Source organism: Ovis canadensis, chromosome 7, assembly GCF_042477335.2.
Source record: "Ovis canadensis isolate MfBH-ARS-UI-01 breed Bighorn chromosome 7, ARS-UI_OviCan_v2, whole genome shotgun sequence".
NCBI lineage: Eukaryota > Metazoa > Chordata > Mammalia > Artiodactyla > Bovidae > Ovis > Ovis canadensis.
Window position 1 is genome coordinate 102,316,964 of NC_091251.1, and position 16,881 is coordinate 102,333,844.

The 16,881-nt window shown below is 38.2% G+C and overlaps 1 protein-coding gene across 7 annotated transcripts in view; it reads right to left on the reverse strand.

Moving 5' to 3' along the window:
* The window catches only part of CEP128 (centrosomal protein 128), a 456,691-nt gene that overhangs the window by 101,719 nt on the left and 338,091 nt on the right, over window positions 1-16,881 (reverse strand). For all 7 annotated transcript variants that reach the window (XM_069595215.1, XM_069595218.1, XM_069595214.1 and 4 more), the window contains one exon: window positions 936-985. In XM_069595215.1, coding sequence (XP_069451316.1) covers window positions 936-985 — 50 coding nt within the window. The remainder of the gene's footprint in view (window positions 1-935; window positions 986-16,881) is intronic.

Genomic DNA, 16,881 nt, shown 5'->3' on the forward strand with positions numbered 1-16,881 from the left:
AGGTATACTACACTCCTCTGAATTATTTTTCAGATCAGTTATACAATTTTCTCTCACCAGATACATTATCAAATAAAAGAATCCCCAATAAGAGAACATTTCCCTTGCTCTGTGAGCTTTGCTTAACCCTTCCTTTGTTCACTCAAGCCAGCTCATTATATCAGTCATCAGCTCCGCCTTGCGGCTCCAGGCTCAAGAAGAACTCTAAATGTTCGAAGTATTTACTGTTCTTAATTCCCAGTGTGATGTTAAATGAATTGGTTCTGTCATGTGAGTATAACTGATTATGTTTTCCCTAATAAAGATAGACACTCAAGTTACCCATTTGTAAGTCAGCCTATGTAAAAGGAAGAGAGAACTTCTGTCAGATGCTAAGTTAACATCAATTGCTCACACCATGGAAATGTCAATTAAAATCTGGATGTAATCTTTCAAACACAATTTTCCAGTCCAAGAAATGTGCATACATCCATAGTGAATTGAGAGGCATACAAGGTAAAGTATTAAGCTCAACAGGTGTGTTAATATTCTTGGTTGGTCATTGGTAATAATAGGATGATATCTGTAGAGTCAGAATACTTTTGATTTCACTTGAAAATGCAGATTCCATGAATTCATTCTCATTCATTAGCTCTGTTTGAGGGGAAAGGACTTTACAGAGATGTTGCTTCATTTCTGAATGCTGCAGTTCCAACTAAGCTCTGCCAAGAAAAAATGGTTCCTTTTAAGAGTACATAGAGATGGAGTTGGCTTCCTGCTTTCAGAGATTATGAATGCTCTCAAACACTTCCAAAACAAAGTAAATTCCAAGATGGGTATTAAAGATTATTTTTTAAACTCCATTTGCCATAGTGGTCTGAATGTGACTATGACAAAGGCTAACAGAATGAAAACAAATGTTTAAACCAAAGGTACCTGCCCACTGGAGAATTTACCTGCAGAGATTCCATTTCTTCATCTTTTCTATGAGTCTCCTCCAGCAGATCTAAAATAAGAAAGTAAAATACCGGGTAAAATATAATGTAAAAATGCATTGCTTCTTAGTATCAAAAGTTGATTCAGTCAGTAGCTTGCATAAACTATCGCCTGGAAAGAGAATTTGATGTTGAAGTACAAGAAACAACAAGAAAGGAATGCTCTCCGATCCCAGCTGAGGAAATGAGGCAGAGATCTGGGCCCTGCCATGCCTAAGCTAGCTGAGAACCCCTGGGTGATCTGAGGTCTGGTGGAGGTTCCAGAAAATGAGACCAACTCAAGTACAAGTCTAACCTCATACCAATGCTTTAGAAATTTGGTCTAATGCTTATGTAACTCAAAAAACAATACAAAATTTTCTGAAAAAAAAAAAAAATTTTTTTCTTTTGAAAGAAAAAAAACAGAGACAAACCATTTGCTCTTAAAATAAGCTCCTAAGCCAAGTTCCACCTCTAGAGTCAATTTTTACAACCAAATTAAAATACCCTGGAATTATGGGTGTTATTAATGGAAAGAGAACACCCCCTTAACTGTAAAGTCATTAATTATCATTTCACACTGAGAGGGTGGGAAGCGCTGAAGCCACATCTGACCAACCGTCTGGCACCATCTCAGAGAAATCAGTGGCTGGAAGGTGAGTCAGTCAACTCCAGAGAGTCCTGTCTAAATGCATGTGTACAGGCACGGTGTCTCAGTGTCCTGCATTAATTTATGAACTTGCTATAAAGGAGAATGCATTTGGCAAGCAGAATTTTCTGCCTGCAGCCATACCACCCTGTGCTCTGATCTTATTAGATCTTGCAAACCTAAAGAGGGCTGGGCTGACTTAGAACTTGGATGGAAACTGGTAAAAAAAATACCTACAGCAGCACACATCATGATTAGTGTTTGCCTTACGCTGTGATGTATAGAACTTCCCAAGAGGCTGTGCTGCAGAAAAGGAAAACACAACACACAGAAACTCAATGTATATCCCAGAAAAGCAAATGCAAATGTTAGTAGCAAATGCTGCTAGAAGGAGCAGGAAAGTAGTATAGTGGGTAGCAAGTCACACTGGTCTGTGTCATAACTGGGGGGCAAAATCCTGAAACTTCAGGAGACCTGGTGGATGATATAATTGATGGTGATGACTTTTTGAGACTGCACAGTGAAGAGAAATACAGAGGGATGTCAGGCAATCTCCTTAACACACAATGTACTGGGATTAGGGATAAAAGTCAGGTGTGCTTTGTACCTGTCGATGGCTGATGTTGGCTCCCAAAGCACCCACAATCTGAGTTACATCAAGAAAGCTATGGGAGAATTATTAGGGTTTTATTATTAGGGCTTTATTTTGAAAGCTTTTTGTTGGCACATCAAATTTTTAGCTATAAAGTACAGACACCAATGGGTGGCGTGATACGTTAAGTGTCCTCGATCATTTCGCTTCCTTTATCCTTACTTATCCAACGTGACATTGCAGCTACTGTCATTAAGAGGTCATGGGTATCTTGCATCTAAGCGTGCCACCTGACTTGATCTGGTAAATAGAAAATTGCAGAAGCAACTGTGCCCATCCACACTGAGAGTTCAAAAGGCCTCATGCATTTTCACTTTTCCACGTGGTATTCTGTCACTACCATTTGCATAAGCCCAGGCCAGCCTGCTAGGCGACAAGAGACACATGGTCCAGGGTTCTTTCCACTCCTGAAACTCTGCAGGTTGCCCCAGCTGGTAGCCAGCAAATGCCCAGAAGCCAGATGACTTCCTGTTAGTCATCTGGTTTCATAAAAGGAAAATGTAATGCACAGAAATTCAGTGTATATCCCAGAAGGGCAAATGCAAATATGTTTAGCAAATGCTGCTAGGTGGAGCAGGGAACAGTACAGTGGGTAGCAAGTTGCACTGGTCTGTGTCGTAACTAGGAGAGCAACATCCCGAAACTTCAGGGGACCTGGCATGATATAATTGATGGTGCTGGCAGCCAACTGAGACCAGACAAACTGCCCAGCTAAGCCTGATACCAATTTCAGCTCACGGATTCATGACTTATGGGATAAATGTAATTGGGGGTTGTTTTGGTACATAGCACTTGCTCACCGATAATAATCAGCTAACCGAACATGCTAACTGAACAACAGGCATTTAGAATTTATTAGAAGGCTATAAGATTAATTAACCAATATATCTAATAACAATAGATAATAGAAAAACTGATCCAGGTTCTAGAGAGAAAAACAACTGACCTGGGTGGGTAGGAATGTAGGTAGCATGAACTAATGGGCATTTTATACTGGGTAACACTCATCTTCACATTACTCCACTCAAGATGGAATTCCATACAGAGAAGAGCTAATGAGACTAGCTTAGATCTCTTGCTTACTGCTTGGCCAAGGGAAAGTATGAAACACTTTCACTGATAATCCCAGAAGAATTGGATGAAGACCAGAAAGGACTGTTTCCAAACATCAGGGCACTATTAACAAGAGGAGGAGGTATGGATATCAGACAGGCCAAAACAACAGATGGTTTTAGTAATTGTATCTTCAGCACAACTCTCTTCAGTATTTGTGAGACATAAATTACTTCAATATCTTGGCTATTGTAAATAATGCTTCAATAAACATGGGGGTGAATGTATCTTTTTGGATTTAGTGTTTTCATTTTCTTCAGAAAAATACCCAGAAGGGGAATTGTAGGATCACGTGGCTGTTGTAGTTTTAATTTTTTGAGGAGCCTCCAAACTATTACCTCCAATGGTTGCACCAACTTACATTCCAACAGTGTACAACGGTTCTCTTTTCTTCATATCCTTGCCAGCATTTGCTTCTGTTGTCTTCTTGATAATAACCACGCTAACAGGTGTGAAGTGATAACTCATTATAGTTTTGATTTGCATGTCCCTGATGATTAGTGATGTTAAGCATCTTTTTAAGTGTATACTGGCCATCTGTATAACTCCCTTGGAAAAGTGTCTATTTAGTCCTCTGCCCATTTTTTAAATCAGATTTTTTTAATTGAGTGGTCTGAGTTCTTTATATTGATATAATTTAGATATTAACTCCTTATCAGATATGTCATTTTCAAATATCTTCTCCCCCACAGTGGGTTGCTTTTTTGTTGATGATTTCCTTTGCTCTGCAAAAGCATTTCAGTTTGATGTAGTCCCATTTTTTTTTTTAATTATTGCCCTTGCCTGAGGAGACACATCCAAAAAATACTGCTAAGATATCCCTATGTTTTCTTCTAGGAGTCTTATGGCTTCAGGTCTTATCAAGTCTTTAACTCATTTTTAGTTTATTTTTGTATATTGTGTAAGAAAGTATCTGTGAATCAATAAAGAAGATGTGATACATATATACGATGAAATACTAGCCATAAAAAAAGGAAGGAAATCTTGCCATTTGTAACAACACAGATGGACCTAGAGGGTATTATGCTGTGAAATAAGTCAGAGAAAGAAAGACAAATACCATATTATTTCACTTACAAGTGGAATCTAAAATCCATAACACCAAACAAACAAAACAAAACAGGCAAACTCATGGATACAGTGAACAAACTGGTAGTTTAGGGGTGGGTGAGAAGGTTGGGTGAAATAAGTGAAAGGATTAAGAGGTACAAAATTCCAGTTATAAATAAGTCACGGTGATGGAATGTATGGTATAGGGAATATTGTCAATAACACTGCAATAGCTTTGCATGATGACAGATGCTTACTAAACATACCGTGGTGATCAATCTGTATTGTATAGAAATGTCAAATTACTATGTTGTATTGTTTTCGTTCAGTCGCTAAGTTGTGTCCAACTCTTTGCGACCCCATGAACTGCAGTATGCCAGGCTTCCCTGTCTACCAGTTCCCAGAGTTTGTGCAAACTCATGTCCATTGAGTTGGTGATGCCATCCAACCATCTCATTCTCTGTCGCCCTCTTCTCCTCCTGCCCTCAATCTGAAACTGATACAATACTGTATGTCAACTAAATTTCAATTAAATTTTTTTTTAATAAAAAAGTATCTGTGAGATACAAAATCACTAGTGTGTCACTATGTGGCTATGGCCATTTTGCTCCACTACCTACCTATATAGGAGGTTCTCAGAGCTGAACCCCTTGTGATGAATGACATGGTTAATGAAACAGTGGAGCCAGAACAGTGGATAGTGGGCTATAACAACCATTAAAGAAAACTGACCTTGTTTCTCCAGGGTCAACTTGGTATGGCAAACAACCAATCTTCTTAGCCAAAACTTAACTGGATAAGTAATGGGTTTTGAATTTTATAGCCAAGCTCAACTCACACATTTGATAAAATAAATTATTTTTATTTTATTTAGTAAAGGAGTTCAGTCTATCCTTAGAACGTCATAGAACTATCACAATTTAAAAATTATGCTCTCGGCTTTCTTCAAATACATAAACGTGACACTGCTCTTCTAAAAAGCTGATGCCAATGGCAATGCTTGATTTTGAATGACTTTACAAAACTACCATGGAATTCCTATAGTTGATTTAAAATACAGAACTCCCCTTCTGTTCACCCTCACTGATTTTCATCCCAGCTTCTATCAAGGGTATAAGTGGACAACTGTTCTTTTTCTGTCTCTATGTCAAATCCTTCCGTTTTGAGAACTTCACGTTCTTCTCCATGTGGTTCCTGTGAAACCTGCAGTCAAAGGGCCAACCTCTCTGGCCACAAAAGTAGGTCATGACCCAGACTGGCCTATCAGGGCATCTTACCTCCCCAAGCATATAAGCTAAGCAAATGCCAGCAGGAATCCTTTTTTTTAGGGATTCCAAGAGAGAACTCTCCTTCTGAACCTGCAAGCTTAGATAAGCCTGGTGCTTCCAAGGTGCTATTTTCTCCTATGTCAAAGGAATGTGTACCAACCATGAAGCTTCCAGGGAAGAACACAGAGTCAAGAAGCAGAATTGGCTGAGGACAAGATCCACCCTTATCTGAAGGCCACATAACTGCTTCTAATGTTTTTCTTTTTCTTTTTTATTCAGTAGTAGCTGCATTGCTGTCATTGCTAAAAGTCTCTGCGGATGAGGCTGTGCTGAACCTTCTTATCTCAGCACAGAAACTTGGAGAACTTGGGGTTAGCAAGAACTTTGTATTTCACAGTGAAACATTTCATTCTGTAATAAATAGATGAAGACATGAAGCTCCAAGAAGGCAAACTGTTTGCCTGCAATTACCTAGCGCTACAGCCACAGCTAGAGCTCTGCTCTTGCGTCTCCCTAGCTCATCTCTTTAGTACCACTCAGTACTTAATTGCACCCTTCTTCATATGGCTATTTTATTTTTAAAAAATAATTTAAAAATATATTTATTTATGGCTGCACTGGGTCTTCGTCGCTGCCCCCGTGTTTTCTCGAGCTGCAGTGAGCAGGGGCTACTCTCCAGCTGTGGTGAGAGGGCTTCCCACTCTGGTGGCGTCCCTCCTGGAGCATGGGCTCCAGGGCGGTCTGGCTTCAGCTGCTCCAAGGCATGTGGGGCCTTCCCAGATTGAACCCATGTCCCCTGCATTGGCAAATAGATTCTTAACCACTGGATGACCAGGGAGGTTCCATACGGTTATTTTTTAAGTGCACACATTTGTATTCGTCTCACTAATCTTAGGAGGCCACTGGTGTCAACAATGAGGGCTTTGATGTCTTTATATCCACAGCTTCCCTAACCACTGCTTAACCACCTTTGCTACTTAACTCAGTTCCCTAAAATACCCTTCTCTGCCTGTATCATTTCTTTATTCATTTGCTCACTTGCTAGGTGCATTGTTCAAGTATATGCATTTGGAATGATAAACAGGGCTGTTAACCTGTGCTGATGAAAAATGGCTACTAGGCATCACTGAGAAGCGACTGCTCTATTGCAAACAGACATGAGATGGGGGAACACAGGTGAGATCTCTGGACAGCTGACGTTACACAATACTGTGACAATAGAGTGTGCTGTGACTCCTGGTTCTAATGAGCAAACTTGCTGTTTGTTCTTCCTTGCTTTAGAACAAATGATCAGCATGGAAAAAGCTGAAGGGCTTCTCTGCTCCCTTGCTCACCACTGGCATGTTTCTGTTTTTCTTTATTATTCTCTGGTTTGCTGTTCAACACAAACAGCAATTCAACTGCCATGCAAATTGCTGTGGCTAAATGTGCTTCCATCAACATTAGTAAATGAGAGGTGCTTTTTTTTTTTTTTGGTGAAAAGGGCAGCCATCCTGTGTATTTGTGTTGGACTGGCTTGAGCCAGTTTAAATGAGCTGATACTAACTCATTATGACATATGGTTATTAGAGGAGGGAAAAAGTCCCACTTAAAAAGGCAGGACATTATGGGTGAGAAGCGGAGAATCCTGTTGTTCTGTTTTGTTTTCTTCCATGTTGCATTTCTCTGGCACACACAGGGTAATATATCATGATCATGTTTCTGGCTGAGACTGTCTTCCACCACTTCCTTTGCAACTAGTGGTCTGGCTATTTAAGGAGGTTTGACACTTTTTAAATGTTGATTCTGGTTCCTAGTAGCCAAGGAAACAGATAGGTTGTTTGTTTAATTGCTTTTAAAAGGAGAATCCTGTTCAGGTGTGCATAAGTCATTTAGCAGCTTGACCCTTCACAGAAAGGTTGGAGATCAAGCTTAGAAAGAAGTACGTTTTTGATTTTGTTTTCCCTAAATTTTACTATAAAATATCTCATCCACATTATAACTCAGCCTAGTTGGTAATGGAGAGAAAGTTCTAGAAACAAGGATTTCAGACTCAGCAGCATTACAACAACAGCACTGGATGTGGTAGCAGTGGCAGGAGAATATGGTGAAATAGTGACTGCAGTTTAGGAAAAAGCATTTAGTTTCCGGCTCATGTATCCCATTTAGTAATTTAGTGCTCCTTTTCAATGCTACTCTACGTATCCTAACATCTATGAAAAACAATGTGATGTGAAAGTAGCTAGATGTGTCCAACTTTTTGTGACCACATGGACTATACCGTCCATGGAATTCTCCAGGCCATAATACTGGAGTGGGTAGCTGTCCCCTTATCAAAGGGATCTTCCCAACCCAGGGATCGAACCCATGTCTCCTGCATTGCAGGCAGATTCTTTACCAGCTGAGCCACCAGGGAAGCCCAAGAATACTGCAGTGGGTAGCTTATTCAGTCTCTAGCGGATCTTCCCAACCCAGGAATTGAACTAGGGTCTCCTGCATTGCCCGGCAGAGTCTTTAACATCTGAGCTACAGGGAAGCCTGTGGAAAACAATAGATAATGTAAAATAATAGACAATGTAATTCCCATGAAATTTCTGTGGAAAACCCATGGAAAACAATAGATAATGTAAATTCTCAAAAGAATAATTTGTAGCAAGTAAACCCGTGCCATTTTTCCTTGTGGGTGGTAGGTGTGGCACAACGGAATTAACCAAATTAAAGAACACACCACAACCCTAAGACGCCACAAACGACAGACCTAGCCTCCCGCTGTGACATGCTAGATGCTCCAGATACAATCTACATGCTGAAGACACGGTCAATTTCCCTTTGCTTTTCCTGGCTCCCAAGTTATTCAGGATTGCTGACACTTTAGGGACCACTGAACTAACCTAATGCTAAGGTTTTTGATTTTGATTTTTTCAAAAAAGAAGTAGAATTCTTATGAATTAAATCACACACACTTTCAAGTGTATAGCATAAACAAACAATTTAAAAAGCTAAAAGAAAGCAGCTTTGGTGAAAGCAGAAGTGAAGGGGCTGGAGGCTCAACCACTGGACTTCCCTCTAATCCTGGCATCAACCTCTGTGGCTGTGATATGGCTATAAAGCTCCACACTGTGCTAATTGAGGACCACTGCTCACTGCTCTAACCCACTTTTCACATCTTAGAGATGAGGACTGAGTTCCGAGAGATTAAAAGCCCCTGTCAACATCACATAACTAGTGAATAGAAGTGTGTGAACCTAAGCCTGGGGTTTCTGACCTGGACCAGGGTTATTTCTCAAAACAGTGACTATCTTCCTTGCCTTTCGAGATTTCTACTGACATGACATAGTATTTCAAGCTCTGCCATAAATGCCTATACATTTTCCAATGTCTCCCCAAACTAAAAAGAAACTTTGCTAAAGCACTTGAATAACATCAGGCATCTATGAGAATATCTACAGTTAACGACAGTCCACAATAAAATGCCTCAACTCTGGGAGATGACATCAAAAGATGTGGCTGTGATGGAAAGCAAACACCTAGACACTTGAGAAAGCAGTTGTTTTTGGCAAAATGTATTCAACATACAACATATATAGTATCTCACAACATAAAAACAGCAAAAAATTTGTTTAAAGGAATAGGTGACAGTTAAATAGTTGCTCAGCTTAATATAACATTTGTCAGCAAATGTTTTGCCTACTTTTTTACACTAGTAAAGGTAAATAAGATAAACGAATAACATTATGATTATACATTAGACAAAAAAAACTCAAAAAACAATAAAATGTGTGCTTTTAAATAAACATAAGTAAAACACTTAACATAGTGTGAAAGTGTATAAATTAACATTAGTAAAACAATACAGCCTGGTACATAGTAAGAGTTTATATATATGTGTACACATATATAGTAATAATTACCCGTAATACACCTGCCAAAATTAGAAAAATATGTGAAAAATAATCACCTGCATTTTGAAACAAATAAGCCAAACAAGCCCTCAAGCATTCTGAATTTGGATTCCATCCATAACTGGTAGCTACATTACTTAGAACTCGGCCATATCTACTGCCACCCACTGGTACATATCTGGATATACCACGGCGAGTTAAGAGTCTTCTCATCAGGCCAGACCACAGAAAACACACAGGTTAAAATGAAGAACAACATTCAAAAAGTATGTCTATCCTCTGTGGTTTGTCTCAGACGCTGAAACAACATGCTGGTCTACAGATGGAGCCCAAATGGCCCAATAAATGAAAGGTTCATAATCCACTGTCTGTCTTAGGCATGTGGTAAAACACCCAAACACAGGTACTCGTGTTTTATTTGATGTCAGTTCACTTCTGGTGAAACTTTCCACCTTGACAACTTTAGAGATTTAAAACTTCTCCATAAAACTGCGACATTATGGAAAACAACAGAATAATCTGCCCCATTCAGCCTCCTTCTCGGCTCTGGTGTGAAGAAACACCAAGATACAGAATGGAGGTTTCAACTGAGTCAGCTATTCATTTTTAATATTTCGACTAGCAATAAGAGCAGAGAAAGTAAGAATATCTTAAGAAACAAGTTAACTGGCTTAAATCAATTTAAGGGCTATTTTGGTTAAAAGGACTACATGTGACAATTAGCATAATGAGCAAGAGACAGGTATGATCTGTTCTAAACACCACTTCGAGAATAAGTTTCATGTGCTCAAATTCAGGCATAAAATCATGTTCCTCCCTACATACAGTATCTCTAAATTAAATTCACCTAGTGGAAAGTTTGGCTTTTATTTAAATTCCTTTATCTTGGACTGTTTAGGTTCTGGACTTATAAGGTATAAGAGAGTATGTATTTTGGGGCCTATCGTAATTCTGGCTGTTTGATGTGTTCTTTGATCATCTTCGATTTATAGAAACCACAAGTCTTTGTGCTTGTTTCTTGATGTACCTACTAATAAATCAGATCTAGGCTTCTTAGGGAGAAGACAATGGCACCCCACTCTAGTACTCTTGCCTGGAAAATCCCATGGATGGGGGAGCTTGGTAGGCTGCAATCCATGGGGTCACTCAGAGTCAGACATGACTGAGCGACTTCACTTTCACTTTTCACTTTCATGCATTGGAGAAGGAAATGGCAACCCACTCCAGTGTTCTTGCCTGGAAAAACCCAGGGACAGGGAGCCTGGTGGGCTGCTGTCTATGGGGTCACACAGAGTCGGACACAACTGAAGTGACTTAGCAGTAGCAGTGACAGGCTTCTTAGGCCTTTCAAACCCTAGGTCTACTCTAAATATATTCTAAATAGAGATGAAGGTCTGAAAACCAAACATAAAGAACAAATCTTAAAAGCAATGAGAAAGAAACAATACCATAGTTATAAGAGGAAAATAGAATCCTAGCAAATTTCTCTTTAGAATCCATTGAGATGATAAAAATTTTTAAATGCTGATAGAAAAAGAAACGACAACTCAAGAGTCCTGTATGCAGAGTCTCCTTCAAGACTAAAGGTGAATTCAAGGCATTTTCAGGGAGAAAAATTAAGATAATTAGTTGTCAATAGCTGTTATTTTAGGGACTGATACTTAAAAAACAACTAAAGAAAAGTTCCTAAAAAGAGATGATAAAAGAATCTTAAAAGATCAGGAAGAAGAAAAAGAACACAGTAATCAAATATATGGATAAATCCAATAGATTTGCCTTCTCCTATTGAGGTTTTAAAATTATGTTTGATAGTTGTATACTATCATGTGAATTGAATCGCCAGTCTATGTCTGATGCAGGATGCAGCATGCTTGGGGCTGGTGCATGGGGATGACCCAGAAAGATGTTCTGGGGAGGGAGGTGGGAGGGGGGTTCATGTTTGGGAATGCATGTAAGAATTAAAGATTTTAAAATTTAAAAAATAAAAAACTAAAAATTAAAAAAAATTAAAAAAAATTAAAAAATAAAAAGCAAAAAAAAAATTATGTTTGATAGTTAACATAATGATGTGATATGACTCTAAATAAAAGGAAGGACAAAAGAACATGAAGGAAGAATGTTTTCTACTCTTCAAACTGATAAAATGACAGTACTAGTAGACTTTGACAGCTATATATACATAGTGTAATGTTTACAGCAACCACTAAAAAAGCTACACAAAGAGATCCATTAGAAAAAGGAATCGATAAATCACAATGGAATTCTAAAATAACAAAAAAATGGAATTCTAAAAAACAATTTTTAGAAAAAATGGAATTCTACAAAAGTGAAATTCTAAAAATTCTAAAAAGCCAAAGAACCCACAGGAAGATAGAAAAAAGGCAGAGAAACAGAAAACAAAGAAAACAAACAAACAAACGGCAGACCTAAGTCCTAACATCAGTAATCACATTACATAAAGGTGGTCTATGGGGCTTCCCTGGTAGACCAGCGGTTAAGAATCCACCTGCTGGTCCAGGGGACATAGGTTCAAACCCTGGTCTGGGAACTAATATCTCACACGCTGCAAGGCAAAGTGCACCACATCTATGACCCATGCATGCTCTAGAGCTCACGTGCCACAGTTACTGAGCCAGTGCACCAGTAGCTCACGCGCCCTAAAGCCTGTGCTCTGCAACAAAAGAAGCCACCGCAATGGAAAGCCCCATGCACTACAGCTACAGAGTAGCCCCTGCTCACTGCACAGGAGAAAGCCTGTGTGCAGAGGCAAAGAGCCTGTGCACCACAAGGAAGATCCAGGGCGGCCAAAAAAAAAAAAAAAAAAAAAAAGGTCTAAATACACCAAATAAAAGATAGAAAGATAAAAGACAGAAACTGGCAGACCAGATTAATGACCACTCTGCTATTTTATCCATGACATTACCTATGACGCTAACTATATGCTGTCTATAAGGCAGTCACTTCAAATATAATGATACAGGCAGAATGAAAGTAAAAAATGGAAAAAACATACACTGTGTAAATATCAAGGAAAAAAAAAAGCAGGGATTATTATATTGATGTAAAGTAGATTGCAGAGCAAAGAAAATGACCAGAAACAGAAAAGTACATTTTATACCGATAAAAAGGGCCAATCTAGCAAGTGATATAACCGAAAGGAACAACAGAGACACTCAAAACTAGAATCAGAAATTTGAACATCGCTCTCTCAACAATCGGTATTACAGCTTGACCAAAAAACCATCAAGGGTATATATAAGCATAACTATAACAAAGAAACCTCTAAACACATTGAAACTAAACACTTTCAAATAATACATGGTCAAAGAGGATGTCTCAAGGGAGATAAAAATATTATAAACTGAATAAAATGAAAACACAACATGTCAAAGACTGTAGAACACAGCCAAAGGAGTTAAGAGAAGAAAATCTATAAAAATAAAGCATATTTAGAGTAGAGGAAATATTTTATACACTATGCTCCCACATCAAGAATCTAAAAAAAGAAGAAAATCAATCCTATGCACCAAAAGGAAAAAAAAAATTAAGATAACAACAGAAATCAATGAAGTTGAGAACAGGAAGACAATAGAGAAAAATCAGTGAATCAAAGAGGTGCTCCTTATATAATTTAATAAAACTGGCAAATCTTTAGCAAGGTGGATGAGAGAGCTAGAGTATATGTGACATCAGGAATGAAACAGGGCCTCTCACTACAGATTAGCAGACAGCAAAGGGATATTAAGGGAAAACTATGAGCAAGTCTTCATGTATAAATCTGACAATTCAGATGAAATGGACCACTTTTTTAAAACATGTAAAGTATCATAATTTACCAACATAAAATAAACACTTTGTATAGTCTTGTAACTATTAAGGAAATTACATTTGTAGTATTAAAATTCCCAGAAATCTCCAGACCAGAAAGTTTAACTCGTGAAGTCTACCAAATGTTTAAAAAAGAATTAGCACCAATTTCACACAACTTCTCGCAGAAAACTTAAAAAAGGATACTTCCCAATTCATTTTATCAAGTTAGTATCAGCCTGCCACCAAAAATACACAATTAAAAAAAGAGAAAGAAAACTGCAGCTCCCTCTTAAATACAGATGCAAATATCCTTAACAAAATATTAGAAAATAAAATTTAACAGTATATAAAAAATTATATATCATGACTAAGTTGGGTTTATTCTAGGGATACAAGCTTGGTTCAATATTCAAAAATCAATCAATGTAATCCATCATTTTAATAGATTAAAGAAAAAAAATCACATAATCATGGTCAGTTGATACATAAAATTATTTTACAAAATTCATCGTACATTCATGATTTTTTACAAATTCAGAAAAAAGAAACAGAACTTCCTCAACTTGATAAAGAGCATCTATAAAAAACCTATACCTAACATCATACTTAATGATACAAGATGAAATGTTTTCCCCTTGAGATTAGAAATAAGGTAAGAACGCTCTCTCTCACAATTCTTATTCATGATATTGTACTATCTCTTCAATGCAATAAAGCAAGAAAAGGGAATGAAACATATACAGATTGGAAACAAAGAAATAAATAAAAGTGTCCCTATTTGAAGATAACATGATTGTCTTTAGAGAAAATCCCAAAGACTCTAACACAAAAACCTAAATAGACAACACTAGCCTCTGAAATCATTCAGTGAACTCAGCAAAGTACAGTACACAAGACAGATAAACAAAAAGAGACTATGTTTCAAAATACTTGGAATGAACATGCAGAAACCAAAATTAAAAATTAAAACACCAATTTAAAAGACCCCCTCCCAAATGAAACACTTAAGTGTAAATTGAACAAAACATGTGAAGGACTTGTATGTAAAACACTGGTGAGAAATACCGTGTTCATGGGCTGGAAGACTCACATTATAAAGATATCATTTCTTTCCAAACTGATAGGAAAGTTCAATAGAATTTCTAAAAAATTCCTGCAATTTTTTTTAAAAATAAAGACAGGTGGAAATAGTGTCAGACATTATTTTGGGGGGCTCCAAAATCACTGCAGATGTTGACGGCAGCCATGAAATTAAGACACTTACTCCTTGGAAGAAAAGTTATGACCAACCTAGATAGCATATTAAAAAGCAGAAACACTACTTTGCCAACAAAGATCTGTCTAGTCAAGGCGATGGTTTTTTCAGTGGTCATGTATGGATGTGAGGGTTGGACTGTGAAGAAAGCTGACTGCCAAAGAATTGATGCTTTTGAACTGTGGTGTTGGAGAAGACTCTTGAGAGTCCCTTGGACTGCAAGGAGATCCAACCAGTCCATCCTAAAGGAGATCAGTCCTGGGTGTTCATTGGAAGGAATGATGCTAAACCTGAAACGCCCAATACTTTGGCCACTTCATGCGAAGGATTGACTCATTGGAAAAGACCCTGATGCTGGGAGGGATTGGGGGCAGGAGGAGAAGGGGACGACAGAGGATGAGATGGTTGGATGGCATCACCAACTCGATGGACATGAATTTGAGTGAACTCCAGGAGTTGGTGATGGACAGGGAGGCCTGGGATGCTGCAATTCATGGGGTCGCAAAGAGTTGGACACGACTGAGCGACTGAACTGAACTGAAAGACAAGATTATTCTAAAATCTGTAAGGAAAGGTAAAGGAACTAGAGTAGCTAAAACAATTGAGCAAACTGGTTGAAATCAGTGTATTCCACTTCTAGACTTGTTTCAGAGCAACAGTAATCAAGACTGTGTAGTCTTGGTGGAGGTATATACACACAGACCAATGGAACAGATAGAAAACTTGATTATAGAAACAGAGAATGGATTAGTGGTAGCCAGAAGTTAAGAAGTTAAGTGGGGGTAGAAGAAAAGTGAGTGTAGCTATAAAAGGCAACATGAACGATCTTGGTGATGGTGGAAATGTTCTGTATATTGGCTGTATTGATGCCATTATCTTGGTTGTGATACTGTATAATAGTTCTGTAAGATATTTTTCTATTGGAGGAATAATGAAATGTAGACATGTAGTATTTCCCATGTTGAGACAGATAAAAGATATGTCTGCAAATTTACTCCCAAGACCATTATCTTCTCTCAGAACTGCAATATCTTCTTGCATGATCTGTAATGTCCTTCCTGAAGGTGAAGCTGAAGTCGCTCAGTCGTGTCCGACTCTTCGTGACCCCATGGACTATATCCTACCAGGCTCCTCTGTCCAGGCTCCTACAGCTACTCCTCTGTACCTCTTGTCCAGGCAAGAGTACTGGAGTGGGTTGCCACTTCCTTCTCCAGGGGATCTTCACAACGCAGGGACTGAACCCGGGTCTCCCACACTGCAGGCAAACGCTTTACCCTCTGAGCCACCAGGAAAGCCTTCCCTAGCTAGAAAACATCTTAGCCACTCTTCAAATCCCAGCTAAAGCAAATATCCTCTGTTGCCTTTCACCAACTATCCCATGCCCAAACACCACTCATATTCCTGGAGATAATGCTTTAGGTTCTGTGTCCCCCAAATACTTTGTTTTTCCTCTATTATAGTAATTGTAAAATATAATTATTTTGAAGTTATAACTATAATTTATTTCATTATATTTTGTTATTTGTATACAATTCATCTCTTCTAATCTTCCTGAAAATGGGATTGCTTGGTATTACTTCTCACAATTTTATATGAATAGATCACCCGTAAGATAAAAAGTTTAACTAAAACATTCTGAAGTGTTTTAGAAAAAATGACAGAAAATGGATATCAAAAGTTATTTAATTATGTTTTGAGGTTAATACCTCAAAATGTCCTTTACCATCTATCCATCCTTACTGCACTGCCCTAGTCCAGACAACCATCTTCTCTTTCCTACACAAGGACAATTACCCATATTTCTAGAGCAAAGCATACGGTTTAATACTCTACTATTATTAAGAGAAAAAAAGGAAAAAAATGGACATGCTGAGGAATATAGGGTATAAGCTTTGGTGTCATAGTCACTTGGATATATAATCTTATCCATCTACTTATCCTCTGGCAAAAGTCAAAAGAATCCAGTCAGACTTGAAATCAGGATAACTTGAAAATTAGGCCAACAGTAAAACCAGTGACTATACAGGCCAATCGATAATTTGAGATTCATGACTGAGTTTCAACCAAGCTCACCCTAGGAAGGTATGGTTTGCTCAGTATGATGGAAAAATATCAGAATGAGAGTCAGGAGACCTGGATTCTAGCTCTTTTCTGCTCCTCGTTAGCTAACTAGATTTGTAAGAATGGTCACTTCATCTTTCTTGCCCACAGTGATCACATCAGTAAAATAATGGGAGTAACTAGATTATT